This window comes from Chaetodon trifascialis, chromosome 15 (genome assembly GCF_039877785.1).
Source record: "Chaetodon trifascialis isolate fChaTrf1 chromosome 15, fChaTrf1.hap1, whole genome shotgun sequence".
Classification (NCBI taxonomy): Eukaryota; Metazoa; Chordata; class Actinopteri; order Chaetodontiformes; family Chaetodontidae; genus Chaetodon; species Chaetodon trifascialis.
Window position 1 is genome coordinate 9,010,217 of NC_092070.1, and position 15,364 is coordinate 9,025,580.

At 42.3% G+C, this 15,364-nt stretch overlaps 1 protein-coding gene across 1 annotated transcript; it reads right to left on the reverse strand.

Moving 5' to 3' along the window:
• Positions 1-366: 366 nt before the first annotated feature.
• Positions 367-12,866, reverse strand: gucy2ca (guanylate cyclase 2Ca). Its single transcript, XM_070981320.1, has 27 exons — positions 12,656-12,866; positions 10,989-11,101; positions 9,625-9,692; positions 9,319-9,537; positions 9,103-9,221; positions 8,632-8,731; positions 8,349-8,460; positions 8,113-8,257; positions 7,277-7,362; positions 7,080-7,197; positions 6,891-6,972; positions 6,518-6,611; positions 5,968-6,030; positions 5,789-5,860; positions 5,341-5,445; positions 4,342-4,428; positions 3,976-4,108; positions 3,751-3,888; positions 3,398-3,486; positions 3,102-3,193; positions 2,775-2,933; positions 2,151-2,343; positions 1,777-1,951; positions 1,275-1,373; positions 1,036-1,130; positions 775-851; positions 367-656 (listed from the first exon to the last, which is right to left on the reverse strand). Exons 1-27 carry the CDS (start codon positions 12,864-12,866, stop codon positions 455-457), a joined length of 3,246 nt encoding a protein of 1,081 aa, XP_070837421.1. The 3' UTR covers positions 367-454.
• Between the last annotated feature and the right edge of the window lie 2,498 nt (positions 12,867-15,364).

Genomic DNA, 15,364 nt, shown 5'->3' on the forward strand with positions numbered 1-15,364 from the left:
TTGTGGCATTTGAAAATGTCTCGCTTTGGCGCCCCCAAGTGGAAGTCTCAAAACATACAGTGGCAGACAGGAACTGATAAACCACACAGCTACGGTGATGAAAAATGTGTGAAAATGCATCAGTCCCACACAGTGAACAGTCTGAGTGATATGTCAGAGCATCTCTGGGTGCACCTTTTCTTTTAATGGAAAATGAGACTAATAAACAGTTCACAAGGCAGAGGGATGGGTGTTGAAGGGGAAAAGCCCCAACAGTGAAAGAGAGAAGTCAGATCCTCAGTCTCATTTTCAACATGCCTGCTTTTTCCACTGCCACTCAACTGTCACTCCAACCACCCAACTGAACACAACTGTCCACATAAATTTTGCAGTGCTGATTCAGACATGCGCAGGCCATGACACACGCCTGCAGCATCTACTTCTGGCCAATATTGTGTGGAAAGGTCCCATGTGGTCACAGGGAGGTGTCAGGGTTGTCTGTGACAGCCAGGTGGAAGTACTCTGGCTGGCTGTCCCCCTGCAGGCTGCTGTTGGTCTCCCTCCGATGGACTTTGGTGGACAGGGTCTTTTTGAAGCCCTCCCTCCTGTCTCCACGCTTCTCCTGACTGGACACGATCATCTCTGCCAGGTCCTGCTGGAGCCGCTGGAAGTTCTCCCTGAGACAGTAACATGAGGATTATATTATATTCTGTGTGGGCTGGAAGGAAATGAGGGCCAGAGGATGCATCTTATCAGAAAATGTGAGTGTTCACATGAGAGAAGTGTTTTACTCACGCTGTTGGTGGCGTCGGCAGGTTGTATTTTCCCCCAGTCACTCCTGTTAACCAGTATGTCATCTCTTTACCTTTACCCTGTGGGTCAGGTACACACACACACACACACACACACACACACACACACACACACACACACACACACACACACACACACACACACACAGGAAATGGAAGTAGAAACCACTATCTGGACAGCTCACATCTGTTGTAAATGCCTGAATAGACAAGCACATAAAAAGCCAAAGCAAACGCAGCTAACCTTCAGATAGGTCTCTCCTCTTTGTTCATACTCAAACTTGCAGCCTGTCCTCTGCAGGATGTTGATGGTGGACTGGCTGACATGAATTCTCAGAGCTGGAGGGACGACATGAGACAGAATCATGAGAGGAAAACACCTCAGCTCTCTTTAACTCTGCAGAAATTAAGTTCAGGAGCTGCACCTCAAGCATCAATACTGTGACTGTGCTCAAATGTGTGTGTGTGTGTGTTGTCTCTTACGCAGGCCCGTGGACTCCATACGTGATGCAGTGTTGACCGTGTCTCCAAAAAGACAATAACGAGGCATCTTGTTCCCCACTACTCCTGCTGCACACGGTCCTACACACAAATGCACACAACTCTGTCAGACTTTGCCACAGATGTGTGTGAACAGGCTGTTGTCATTTATAATTAAGAGGAAAAGTTTAAGAATATAAATAAAACTGGTGATAAAGTTGATCAGTTTCTTGGAGACAAAGGGATTTCTGCTAATAATTCTGCAAGCTGTTTATATAATCTACTTTATTTAGGTTATTTAGGAATTTATATGTTTGTAAAATTGCTACTTCCATGGATACATATTATGTTTCCTTTACATTCATATGAATGCTTCTTTTGAAATATCCTAACATTTCCATGTGACAAAAAATAATGCATTTCTATTACAACACAATATAAAAAAGCTGTGTTTTGTTTATGGGCAAGAACAATGATTAAATAAGACATTATGAACTCCTGTTACCTGAATGCACGCCAATACGGATCCACAGAGGGATGCCAGGCAGGTGCAGCAACTCAAACGTCCCCACAAAGGCCAGCATGTCCAGGGCCATGTGGGCGATGTCCACTGCATGCCTGTTGCCATTACGTTTGGGCAAACCTGATGCAACCATGTACGCATCTCCTATTGTCTCAACCTGAGAGGAAATCAAATAATCAGCCACTTATACCAATCTAATTTTAACTTCAAGTGCTTCCAAGTTTTAAATGAAGACTGCCTGTTAAAACCAAATCTAAGATCTATCTCACAGCAGTAACGCCCTGCCTGAGACCCTCAAAGCTTCGCTTTCATCGCACTGCTGAATTGAGCCTGAATTCAGACCTTCACAGAGGTACCTTGTAGACATCATGGTGGTCAAGGATGTTGTCAAAGTTCTTGTAGATGTCGTTGAGCATGTCGACCACCTCCATGGGGGTGCTGTAGTGGCACAGGGTGGTGAACCCCACGATGTCGCTGAAATAGATGGTTACCTCCTCAAACAGCTCTGGTTGCACTCTGCCCGTCTCCTTCAGCGAACGCACCACTGGCCTGCAGAGATGCAGGGAAAATACTGGTGTTAGCTAACTGGCTTCAAATGAGGTTATTCTATGGGAATATGACATGTACAGTATATGCAAATACAGCTTTGCCTTGAGCTGTAGGTCAGGCAAACAATGCCTGATTAAGACTTATTACCAAGGAGGAAGGAAGGAAAGTGACCTGATGAATTTAAGTCCAAAATTCACTCTCCTTATCTGCCTATTGAGCTGCTTAATGCTCCACTTTGTTAACTGGCTAATTGTGCTGATGAAAGCATGGCTCACGGGCCATAAAATGAAAACAATAAAGAGACTGAAATGCTCTGTAGGGCTGAGGTGAACTGCAGTGGGGCGATTATTCTCTGTGGGTTTGGTAGGATCAACCCTTTTCACATTGCACTCAGTCAGTATGTCTGTACTGCAGACACACGATGAACCTACTCAGGCAGGAGCATGAAGTTGAGGCGATCAGCTCGGTCCCTCTCAGCTTTGTACAAAGAGGTTCTCTCCTCCACCAGGTTCTCCAGAGTCCTGGAGTACATCTGCAGGCGACGGATCAGGTTGTCCATGTATGTCTCACTGGCTTGGTTGTGCAGGTTACTGTATCAAAGGAACCAGGACATTACTATATCTATATCTATATCTATATCTATATCTATATCTATATCTATATCTATATCTATATCTATATCTATATCTATACCTAGCAACATAGCATATAAGTGAAATGTAAAAGTGAGCCTGAATGAATGTGTGATGTTGACTTACCTGAAAATCTTACCCAGAGTTGACTCTATTCTCTTAAAATCTGGCCTTCGTTCTGGGTCTTCATCCCAGCTGCTTTTTATCAGCATTTGTAGCTGTATACACACATAGACACACACACACACACACACACACACACACACACACACACACACACACACACACACACACACACACAGGCAAAGAGAGAAAAAGAGGGCAGTGTATGGCTTTCTTTATTTATCCTTGATGAGTCCAAGTTCCTTTACTTCATAAACCCTCATGCTCAGTGCCTGTTACCAGTGTTTGGTGGCTCTTACCTCGACCTCCTTCTCTGATGTACAGTCAAAGTTGAGGTCAGGTCTGAAGAAGCCCATCCTATTGGGAAACTGCACTCTGTTGATCTTCTCTGAGGGATTGGGAGACAATCAGATAATGATGGTCAGCCAGACTTAGAGCGTATGATGATCACCGAGTCTGTGGTCACTGTGTGGTCACAAATGTCTGAACTGATTTTGTCATAATCAATTCATGCATATTCACACACAAACAAGCCAGTTTTCTAAAGGAATTCATTGTTCATATAAAATTTGATCGAAGAAGATTAAATTCAGATTTAAACATTATATATATGTTATTTATTGATTTTTGATGGCACGCCAAATTATCCTACCTATATTATTAGAGCATAGCTGTGTGTAGAAAGGGGCCCGCCTCATGATGATCTCATGAGCAATGATGGCATAGCTGTAGACATCGCCTTTCTGAGACACCCCATCTTTACGAAGATGCTCCGGGGCCGTCCACACATCTGAGAGGAGAGGAGAGAGAGAGGAGAAGTCCCTGGTATTCTCCATGTTTACACCAACTCAAACGATGATGAAAAACTCAGTCTCACCTCTGCCTGGCCTCAGGATGGTGTGACAACCAAAGTCAGTGATCTTGACCACCATTCGATTGTCAACCACACAGTTGGTGGACTTGAGGCGACCGTGGACTCCGATATTACTGGAGTGGAGGTACGACATGCCCTGTGGAAGATATAAACCGTAATAGTGAGCTGCAAGGAAAATACACTGACACAGCTGATTATCATCTCTAAAATATGTAGAACACAATAAATCAAGCCGTGTTCATGAGGAAAATACTGCTGAATACATATCACTTGAGTGACAGTAAATTATGTGGAATTCTTATTATCCTACTCGATCCTCCATAGAACAACATCTAAATGAACAAAAAAATTAAGAAAATAAATCTTTACCTTTGCTATGTCATACATGACTGATATTTTAAACTCCATGTCCATGAAGGTTTCATCTGGGTAGGAGATCCTGTCATTCAGAATGTACTGGGGGGAATAAACAGATGAAGAAGCTCATGTTTTATCTTTTACTACTCTGTTTACTCGGTGTGCTGGCTTAATGGATTTGTTAAGGATGCGCGCGCGTGTGTGTGTGTGTGTGTGTGTGTGTGTGTGTGTGTGTGTGTGTGTGTGTGTGTGTGTGTGTGTGTGTGTGTGTGTGTGTGTGTGAGATTGCATGCTTTCATGCACACACTATTAGTGCTCTTTAAACTCTGTCGATGACTAATCATATGAACAGTAAAGTCATTGTTGGCAGCAGAGAAAGGAGGCCACTGAGCTGCCATAAACAACATGTTTGTCTGTTCTGTAGTCACTTAACATGAAGTCAGGTGTGTGTGTGTGCACATAGCTTTTCTCTGTCAACCGTCACTGGACAGTCGTTTCAAATGATGAGTGAATTTTAAAGTTGAATGTAGTACAACACTGTTTGCGGTGTAGTTTAAAATGTTTTTCAAATGTATTTAAAGGTAATAAAAGCAGATATCGAATAAAACACAGATGGAGATAAGAAGGAAAAGACAGAAATTGAACAAGTATGAACACAATGACAACTACTATGACTAAAAGCAAGGTCTCTATAGGTGCATTTCAGTCAATCAGGTTGTCAAAAGTTACAAGATATAAACTGAATAATAATAATGTATAATAGAATCATTCAGAGAGCTCTAATACCTCCACTAAGGCTACAAAGACCTCTAAATGTTATTTTCATAAAATATTGTATTTTTTCCATGTGGATGCAGATCTACACAGTGATAAAAATGTCTTAGGATACACGTTCTAGGTATTTAATTCAAGGCAGTGGAGTAGTTAAATAATTTAATGATATAGCAAAGAAAGGAAGAAGTTCTCACAACGTTAAAGTGAAAACAGACATGAGTGATGGTCTGCTCTTACCCTGAGGGAGCCCCTCTGACAGAGCTCAAACACCCCAAACACCCCGTACTCAAACTTCACCGTGCCGTAGAACTTGGTCAGGTTGTAGTAATCGATTCTCAGCAGCTGGAACACGAAGATGTGGAGGCAATGAAGAAGAGAAAGGAAGGGTGGAGATGGACAGGGAGGTTGGACAGAAAAGCTTAAACAGGGCTGGATAACACACTTGTGAATGATGCTGTGAAAGGCTTCTGTAAATTTTAATATGAAAGAAAACTAAATGTGGAGCTAAAAGAGGAGAGAAAGGTGGAGGTGGGTCCACATTCTGCTTCCTCAGACAATAAACAGTTCAGCATCACAAACAATGGACAGACAGGATGATTTAAATGCACCACAGTCAATTAAAGGGCAGACTGGACGGTGTCCACTTGAGACAGAAAGAGGATACACAAACTCTGAGGAGTCTCACAGTGTTAAGCTCAATCTTCTGGTCCTCGGTGAAGTTTCCGTCCGTTTGCTTCAGCTCTTTCAAGATGACAGGCTGAAGAAATGAGACAGTCAGACGCTGAGTGAAAATACACCACCGTCTCTTTCTTTCCCTTCCCTACACGACTAAATACTGATTTTTGGAAGGTGGAATGCCGGTACCTTCTTATCATAACGGCCACGGTGACTGAAGTACGTACTGTCCTTCCTCTTATCGTCGTCAATCTGTTGATGATGATCACACACACACACACACACACACACACACACACACACACACACACACACACAGGTAGCCTTATTGCATTTCTTACCAGCCTAGGCACCTGAAGCCATTCTAAGTGGCATGTGAGAAAGCAAACACTATACAGCAACATAATGTCACTACTTTAAGTTACTTCATATATCAGGTTAGTGATACTGATGATGATTGGTCCTTGCGTTGCCAGAACACTTCTAAAACAACGTCTCCCACCAGAAATCAAGCTACAGAGGGCAGCTATCAAACTGATTGTGTATTGTTAAATGTGGGAAACCTTTCACAGATGGAGGCTACATGAAGGAGGACCAACAGTGCACAGGTCCAGTCTGATGGACTGCCAAATAAAGATGTTGTCATATTCAAGATTACAGACTTCCAGAAAAGGGTTGTCAAAGAAAGGGTTTCTGACCCCCTGATTTAACATGTAGGACACAGGATGAGACCGTTTACCTTCAGGGAGACCTCCTTCTCATCCATTGGACCAATCAGATGTGGGTCAATATGAGACCACCTCTTATGCAGGAGACGCTCTTTCCTGTTCTGCCTAACATTATTCGAACACAAACACACAATTTCAGAAATAAATGAGCACAAGGGATATTTCTCTTGCCTTCAGAGTATTTCCAATTAGGTTACAGCGTCATATGATACCCTAACCAGATGTAAACATGCAGGAAGAGCTGATTCTTGTTGTTAAAACTGTCATTTTGTTGCACACTCTAGTCATCAACTGTTCGTCATCGGGTGCCTAGTCTCAAAATCAGCTTTGCAGATGCTAAACACAGCCTGTGTAATGCAGCTGTCAAATGTGTCCGCTGTTTACCTGTAGAAGATGAGAGCGATGGCTGTCACCACGATGACACTGACACCCAGAAATATCATAAGCACGGTCTGCACACTTAAGCCTGGAAGCGCACACGCACGCATGGTGTTAACAGTATCTAGGCTGCAGTGAAGCGCCACATCACTGTCCACCCTCGCTGTCCACCATCTGTGTCTATGTATTTTTTACCTTCTACATTTTCTGGCAGAGCAGAAGGCAGGCGACCACCAGTCCAGTGCAGGGAGGGGTTGGCGTCTTTCACTATGGTTCGATTTTGTGATGTGTCGAACAAGAGCAGGGTTTCGTACTGCAGAGAGGCAGAAGCAAAGCATAAGAACAAATGTTCACGCCGACCCAGCTGACCGCAGAATGGACAGTCATCTCACCTTGCCAGTGACATCTGATGTGTAAATGATGGAGAAGTTAACATCTCTGTCACCATACTCATCGAGCACATAGTGGCCTCCCATACCTGCTTGAAGAAAACACACACACAACAAAGCTTATATTAATAAAACATGATGTAGTCAGAAGTAATAAATAGTAGTAAATAGTCAATCAGTGGTAAATAGTAACTACAAGTAGATTTGCAATCAACAATGATTTTCATTATCTTATTTTTTAAACCTGACAAGCCGTCCAAGCCCCAAAGATATTCAGTTTACCATTGTGTAAGATAAAGAAAAAGCAGCAAATCCTCACATTTGATGAGTTGTAGCCATCAAATGTTCGGCAATTTGATTTGAAAAATAATTGAAACAGCTAATGAACTGTCAGTTGCCAATCAAATCAGATAATGGACTAATCTAACCACAAGCACCATAAAGATTTTACAGTATTGCATGACCGCATTACCATGCAACAATGAAACTAACCATGAAACGAAGGCACCTAAATGTTCAGTGTGATGTGATTGTGTATTACGCATTTATGCGTCAGTGTCCAGCTGAACACACGATCTATAAATATTACAATAATGACCTGTGGCTTTGTCCAGTACAAAAACATGAAGCATTATTGTGCTGAAGTATAAAATGTTTCTCCAGGCAGTCCTTTGTTTTGGCTGCTTGGTCCTACACCTTCACCTCAGCAGGCAGCATCCTCCTCACCTGTAACACCTCATGATGTGTGGGTTTGGCTCATGTTTGTTAAATCTGTTTTGCACTGTAACGCTGCCTCCTATTGTGTTGCTAAGCCTTTAGTTGGCACTGATCATACGCACCATTAAAGGAGACGTTTCCAAAGGGGTTGTCACTCAGAGGCACTTCAAAGGATCTCTTGTTGCGTTGCTGACTGAGCATCCTCTCTCTGAGCACTTTGCCAAACAGCAGAGCACCGTCATGATACCCAGCCACATAGTCATTAATCTGCCCATTCGACACAATTAATCAAAAATTAGTCACTTAACCAAGAGCAGAGTCCCTTTCCTGTTGTTTGGGTGTTTCTGTTGCTGCTCACCGTGTCATTGTATGATGAGCTTGATCCATAGGTGTAGTTCCTCTGTGGCAGAGTGATCACCAGGACATCCTCCATACCATTACTGGATGTTGTGTTGATATAATATTCAGGGCTAGAGGAAGGTAAAGGGTGTCACTGTGAACAGCATTACTTCAACACATTCAACATTGCACATCTCAGCTTCTACAGTGTATTCTGACTTCTTGCTTTACACTTGAAAAGGCTTGTGAAGCTTCATGGTCACAGTGTATGGGCTAAATGGTATGGTGACATGCAGGCTTACTTGTAAATGTCAAGGAGAATGAACAAGATGTCCTCATGAATCCCGTCCGCCTCACTCTTGATTGAAGCAATGTCTTCAGGATTTCCACACGTGATGAAAACTGAAATGAATCGATCAGTTTGATTCTAACAGGAAGGGACATGTTTGAGCTGTACTGATGTCGCTATGTTAACAGGCTCACAGTGATGATGCTAACATGCTAATGCTAAGCAGATAATAATAATAATGTTGACCATGTTCACCACTTGAGTTTTAATTTTAGGTGTTAGCGTGCTCACTCTTGCAGCCGTTCAATGACATTTTGTGGCAACCAAAGTGATTCAATTTCATCCATTCATTGGTTCATCTCTTGTGAAGATATTAGATATGATTAGATCCGAATTTTCAGGTCAACACAGTCCTTGTTGGGGGAACAACAGACCAGCAGCAAATGCTTAGTGCACTGAGATGCAACTCAAATGAAATACCCACTGTTGCTGTATCTGTCCTTAGCGGCCAGAGCCTTCTTCAGCTCCTCCACCGTGCTCAGCATCTCTCTGTTGATGGTTGTGGCAAAGTTGGCAGAAGCTGCTTTTAAAGCATTCAAGTACCTGTGGCAAAAACAAGGATATGAGACAGAAGAAGCGGCACATGCTGGAGCGCTGAATGGAGCTCCGCAGAGGCCCCTCAGGTGAACTGCAGCCTCACCAGAAGCAGTCTTCAGTTAAATTGCTGGACTCCATATAGACGTAAACCCTCTCCCAGCGATCCTTAAAGGGCAAACTTTCGTTTATAAAGTGGATTAATAAGTTTGAGACCTTGCGTGCCGGGGGCAGAATTCGGGTCAGTTTGGGCTTATAGTCACACGAGAGGCCAAAGCTCCCAGCAGAGATGACAGGAATGCTCAGACTCAGGCCAATTTCCTCACTGAGTGGGTGAAAAGTGAGAAATCAGTCAGTTGTTTTGTGGCATATTATTAACAAAACAGAAACAGAACAACAGAGTCATACTCACTCCACTAACTGGAAGGTGGCGTAAGTGCAGGAAGGCCCCAGCATGACGCATCCAATTTCACCGTTATTCTGCAGAAAGATACCACAGCACCATCACTGTCAATGTTCAGATATTTATATATTTATATATCAGCTACTTATTTAAAAAAATAAGTATACACACACATACACACACACACACACACACACACACACACACACACACACACACACACACATTTTTTTTTTTTTTCCAATAGTACTCTATAGTAGGCACTGATACAATAATACTGGGGCACTATCATTCCAATCTCCTTTATGCAGTATCAACCTTTCCCATAAATCTCTTGCCTACTTCTACTTAGCTTTGCGATTTCCTACATTTCTCTGAAGACAATTCATCAGTCCCTTGTAAACTTGAACCTGTTGCTTTCAGCTGTGGTGGAGGAAGCAGAAAAATAAGAGTTACACCTACCTCAACAATTTTACTACGACGGTCATGGTTGTGGGTGTTAGTTTTGTTATTTCCTGTTTGTGTATGTGATGTAATTGTTGATTTGTTTCACTCGTCACCTCATTTGTCCCCCCTCCCTAGTGTATTTAAGGTGTTTTCCCTCAGTCTGTTCCAACTTGTCTTTGTACCTTGTGTAGCCCTTTTGAGGGTCTCCCAGTGTTTCTTGTGTTTTTTCCCAGTGTTTCCTGTTTTTTTTTCCCTGTGTTTCTCAATGTTTCAGTGTTTCCCATTGTTTCCCAGTGTCTTCAGGTGTCTTCTGGCGTTTCATAGTGTTTTCTGGTGTTCCCTTGTGTTTCCCAGTGTTGCCCAGTGTTTTCCAATGTTTCCTGGTGTTTCCAAATGTTTCCCAGAGTTTCCCGTTGTTTTCAGATTATTGCTTTATTGTTGCCTAACTGTGTCATCTGAAGGGTAGTCTGGGAATGATAAACCACCAAATTACAAAAAGAAACTTGCCACAGTTCCCTGAGTCACAGTATCTGGCATGAGCACACAGAAGTTCAGTTCCCTTGGATCTTATCACCAGTAACAGTAGTTCAAAGTTTAGAATCTGTTTTTTTAGAAATGACAAAAGACAGATTATGACTATTTGCACTTTTGGTTAGGTGCTAAACTGCATTTGTCTCTGTGTTGCACTTTGCCAATGACAATAAAGTTGAATCTGGAATCTGGAGGAGGCAAACACAGCAAAGCATTTGGTTTCTTAGTTTCATGTGAGGTCCATAAGGGGTGTCAGAGGCGTCTTTAAGCTTCTTGGTGTGTTTTCCCCTAAAACACTTTTACCACTACACCCTTGATTAATTTGACCTGAACGCATGCACTAGAAGAAACACTTTAAACACTCTTTAGACATCTGATCTTTTGTCCACACTCACGTGCAGCCTCTTGAGGATGGCCACTCCCTCACAGGAGCTGCTCCCACAGCCCTGTCGGTTGTATAAGGTGGTGTTGAACCAGTTGAAGTTAGCCGTCAGTGTGAAGTTTAAATCTTGGGTCATGGAAAGAAGATAAGAGTCGTTAATATCAAAAAGCTAACTCATTAATCTTCCTGCATGGGCTGTTAAATTGAGATTAGACTGATTTATTGGCCACTGATGAAAATATAGCCTTTGATTTCTCCCACAGCCAATTTCAAAAATTACATTTAGAGCAGCAGCAAAATAAAGAAATAGATAAATAAAGCAGTTTATGCAAGCCGTTTCAACCTGGGTCTGGACCCCCAAGACCTCAAGATAAGCGAGGTTATCAAATGATAAAATGCGCAGTATGGGTTGGATAGATGTATTAGAACCACTGCTTTATGTTGTATTTAGCTTGTTGTATGAATAGCACACATTCAAACAGATCAATACCTTAGTCTGATTTCAGCAGAATGGATACTGCCCATGCCAAATCTTTTGGTAGTAAAAAAAAATCTATTAAAACAGACTATGATTTTTCCCTGACATTTTCCCTGTATGCTCCTGTAGGGTTCAGTCTCAAACCAAACCTTACCTGTTCATACTGAATACAATGCGTGTACAATACTGAACATCAAAAACTAGTACTCATACTGGCATTGAATGTCTGGTCAGAGCCTGAATATTTATTCTTTGATCAAAAAGTCCCTGATTTAAATCAAAATGTTCTTGCAGAGCTGCTTGTGTTAAGACAACATTTGGTATTTGTTATGTAAGAATTTTGGTTTCTTTCATCCATCCATCCATTTTCTATACCGCATATCCTTTTTGGGGTTGTGGGGGGTGCTGGAGCCTATCCCAGCTGTCAACGGGCGAGAGGCGGGGTACACCCTGGACCAGCCGCCAGTCGATCGCAGGGCACAAACAAACAACCATTCACACACACCTAGGGGCAATTTTAGAGTCACCAGTCAACCTAATGAGCATGTTTTTGGTCTGTGGGAGGAAGCCAGAGTACCCGGAGAGAACCCACGCATGCACGGGAAGAACATGCAAACTTCACACAGAAAGGGAACCCGGGAATCGAACCGGCAACCTTGTTGCTGTGAGGCACGTGCAATACTGCTGCACCACCGTGCAGCCTTCTTTCATCTAATGATCTGAAAAAAGATTAATCCATTAAAGGAGAAAAAAGTCTGACTTAAGCAAGTCCGAAGGAGATCACATGCTCTAATAAAAATACATTTTAAAAAAGAAAGTCTTGGGCTGATTTTAAATGACATCTTAACTCTTGCTCAAAAGGGTGCAGCAACTTGTTCATACATTCATAGCAGCCATGTTGACTTTGTAGTTCTCTGTTTTAATGCTTTGCAGGAGCTGCTCCTGACTTCCAGCTGTTTGAAACACCTGTGCTGATGTCCAGCCGTGTCACTTGATTTATGTTTCCATTAGCTCTGTCTGAGAGCACGACCAATTCTCAAGTTCTCTTTTGTTTTTACTGTTTATCTCTATATTATGTTTTTTGCCATTTAAAAAAAAAACAATTGTGATTCTATTGGCGGCTGTAAAGCAATATATGATAGTTTATAGATTATCTAAAATTATTATCTGTAAGTCTTTATTTAAGGACTACCGGTCCATACCGTGCTTAATGTTCTCCAGCCTGTCCTCTTCGATGGCTTGATGCACAGCCGCCTGCACAAACGGCCGACTCCACTCATAAGTGTTGTCCTCCAGCAGCACGACATTCATGGTGTACTCGTGGTTCCCTGACAAACAGTCGTCCAGCATCTTGTTGGCCACCACCGCCATTATCAGCATTCCCAGGTAAAGTAAACAGTGTGAGCTGTGCATCTTGATCCTTGAAATTTTCCCTTCTCCCTCTGAAATTTCTGTCTTTTCCGCAGTTTCTACATGTCAAACGATTATATAAACGTGTTCAGATAAACAGCTGAAGGCAAGTTTTTACACTCGTCCACCTGAACAGATCCTCTCCACTGGCGACATGAGTCCAAAAAAGAAGTCACTGATTCACTGTCCAGCATCCAGGTAAGAGAGAAAAATAAACTTTACACTCAAAGCAATGTGGATTGAAGAAAAGAAAGGCTGGCTCCACGCCACTCGTTCCTGTAGTGAAAGCCTGAGATCAATAATCTCCCACCTTAGTACGGGCCGGTCTACCTGTCCTCCATGCGTTAATGAACAACTGTCAAGTGACAGTCGGTGCACCATTTGGAGGGAGGGCAGGACAAGAAAGACTCCCACCCTCCATCTGGACTGACACCTCACTTAGAATAAAATCATAATTCATTTTGTTTGTTAACAGGAAGTTTAGGCTTGCCTCAATATTACATCCCCTGTCTGAGTAACATCAAAGATTACTCCCATATCTCCATTTCTGCAGTGGCCAGTCTGTCTGTGATAGTGTAAGAATAAACACAGTGTCTTTGTTCATTTGACAATTGCAGATTAACTGGTCATGACTTTTAGACTGGCAACAACAACAAAAGAAAAGGTAGACTGTGGAATGAGGAACTAACATTTTACCTTTTTACACAATTGGATATGTTCTGAAGACTTTCCGCTCAAAGCAGAGGTGGGGGAAAGCTTGCATTGAGGGAGGGGCAAAGGTCACACGAGGCCATAAAAGTGAAGGCTTATGTGGAGCTGATAAATATTGTCTGCTATAAAAGCAGGGCAGATTAAGGCTATAAAGTCTTTGCCAAACAGCTCATAAACCACTGTCACCTCATTTTGATGCAACTAACTGTAATCCCTACAATACTGAACCAAAGTGCAGGCTGCAGACAGAAGTATTTATTTTTAATTGGGTGCAAGAGAACCAATGAAGTTGCAGTTTAAATGCATCAAGATATTTCTGACATCTTCAATTTTTACCTGCTCATGTAAATAAGTTAAAGCGGTCCATCCATCCATCCATCCATCCATCCATCCATTTTCTATAACACCTATCCCTTCCAGGGTCCACGGGGGGGCTGGAGCCTATCCCAGCTGTCAACGGGCGAGAGGCGGGGTACACCCTGAACCGGTCACCAGTCGACTGCAGGGTAACATATATACACAGACAACCATTCACACTCACAGTCACACCTAGGGGCAATTTTAGAGTCACCAATCAACCTAATGAGCATGTTTTTGGTCTGTGGGAGGAAGCTGGAGTACCTGTAGAGAACCCACACATGCACAGGAAGAACATGCAAACTTCACACAGAAAGGCCCGACCCGGGGATCGAACCAGCAACCTTCTTGCTGTGAGGCACACGCACTACCTGCTGCTCCACCGTGCAGCCCAAGTTAAAGCAGTCTTTATTCCAAAACCAAGGCTTACATCATCAGTATGTTTACATCCATGCTAATAATGTCACTGCAGTCTGATTAAATTAGTATTCCAATAATCACAGCTGTTACTTGAATGCTCGGTTTATGAATGATAGGCTGATATTCTATATTTTTCTTTCTTACAAATCTGCTGAAAAAAACAAAACCAGCAATGAACTGATCCGACTAACAAGTATATCTCTGCATCCAACGCCTGATAAATCATCTCCCTCTGTGCCATCCAGCTTATTGTTCTCCAGACATTATAAAAACTAATAAATGAGTCATAGCATTGCACTGGATGACATAAGAAATGAACATGGACACCGTAGTAAAAAAACAGGAAAATAGTCCCCAATAAATGTACCATTGACTGTGTCTCAAGTTCTGACAGACATTCATGCTGCCCTGAGGATGAATCCTAAAGACTTTGAGGGTTCTGTGGCAGAAGGTCAGAGTTTCTCCTTATCCAGAGAAATAACACAACATCTACTTGATAGATTGGCACACATACATTCATGGTTCCCAAAGGACAGAGTCTACAGACAGATTCACATTTGTGACTTTAAGTTTGAACCTTGATCAGAAATCAGAAATCAGAAAAGCTTTATTGCCAAGTACGATTTTACACATATGAGGAATTTGCTTTGGTGAGGTTGGAGCATGACACATCTATTAAAAAGAAGCTATTAAAAAGGTAAAAAAAAAATCTAACAATAAGTAAAAAATATGACAATATTAATATATATACACATCCTTTTTTGTTTGTTTGTTTGTTTGTTTTTACAGAAGCACAGTCTGTTTTTTCAAAAGGAAGTCCAAGCAGAGCGTTAATGTAAGGCGTAGGGTTATGGTTATGGCAGTGTCACTGTGACAAGTAGAGGCAGAGGTGGAGTATGAAGAGTGTCGGGGGGGTTCCGGCGGGCCTTGTTAATAAGGCTGACAGCAGACGGGAAAAAAACTGTTCTTATGGCATGAGGTTTTGGTTTTTGAGGGGAGTGTCTCAAAGAGTT

Coding starts and splice junctions, on each gene's coding strand:
- gucy2ca (XM_070981320.1), bottom strand. CDS start 12,866: ATGCACAGCTCACACTGTTTACTTTACCTGGGAATGCTGATAATGGCG. Junction 8,732..9,102: donor TAAGGACAGATACAGCAACA/GTGGGTATTTCA, acceptor GATTCATTTCAG/TTTTCATCACGTGTGGAAAT. Junction 2,934..3,101: donor ACTCTGGGTAAGATTTTCAG/GTAAGTCAACAT, acceptor CCTTTGATACAG/TAACCTGCACAACCAAGCCA.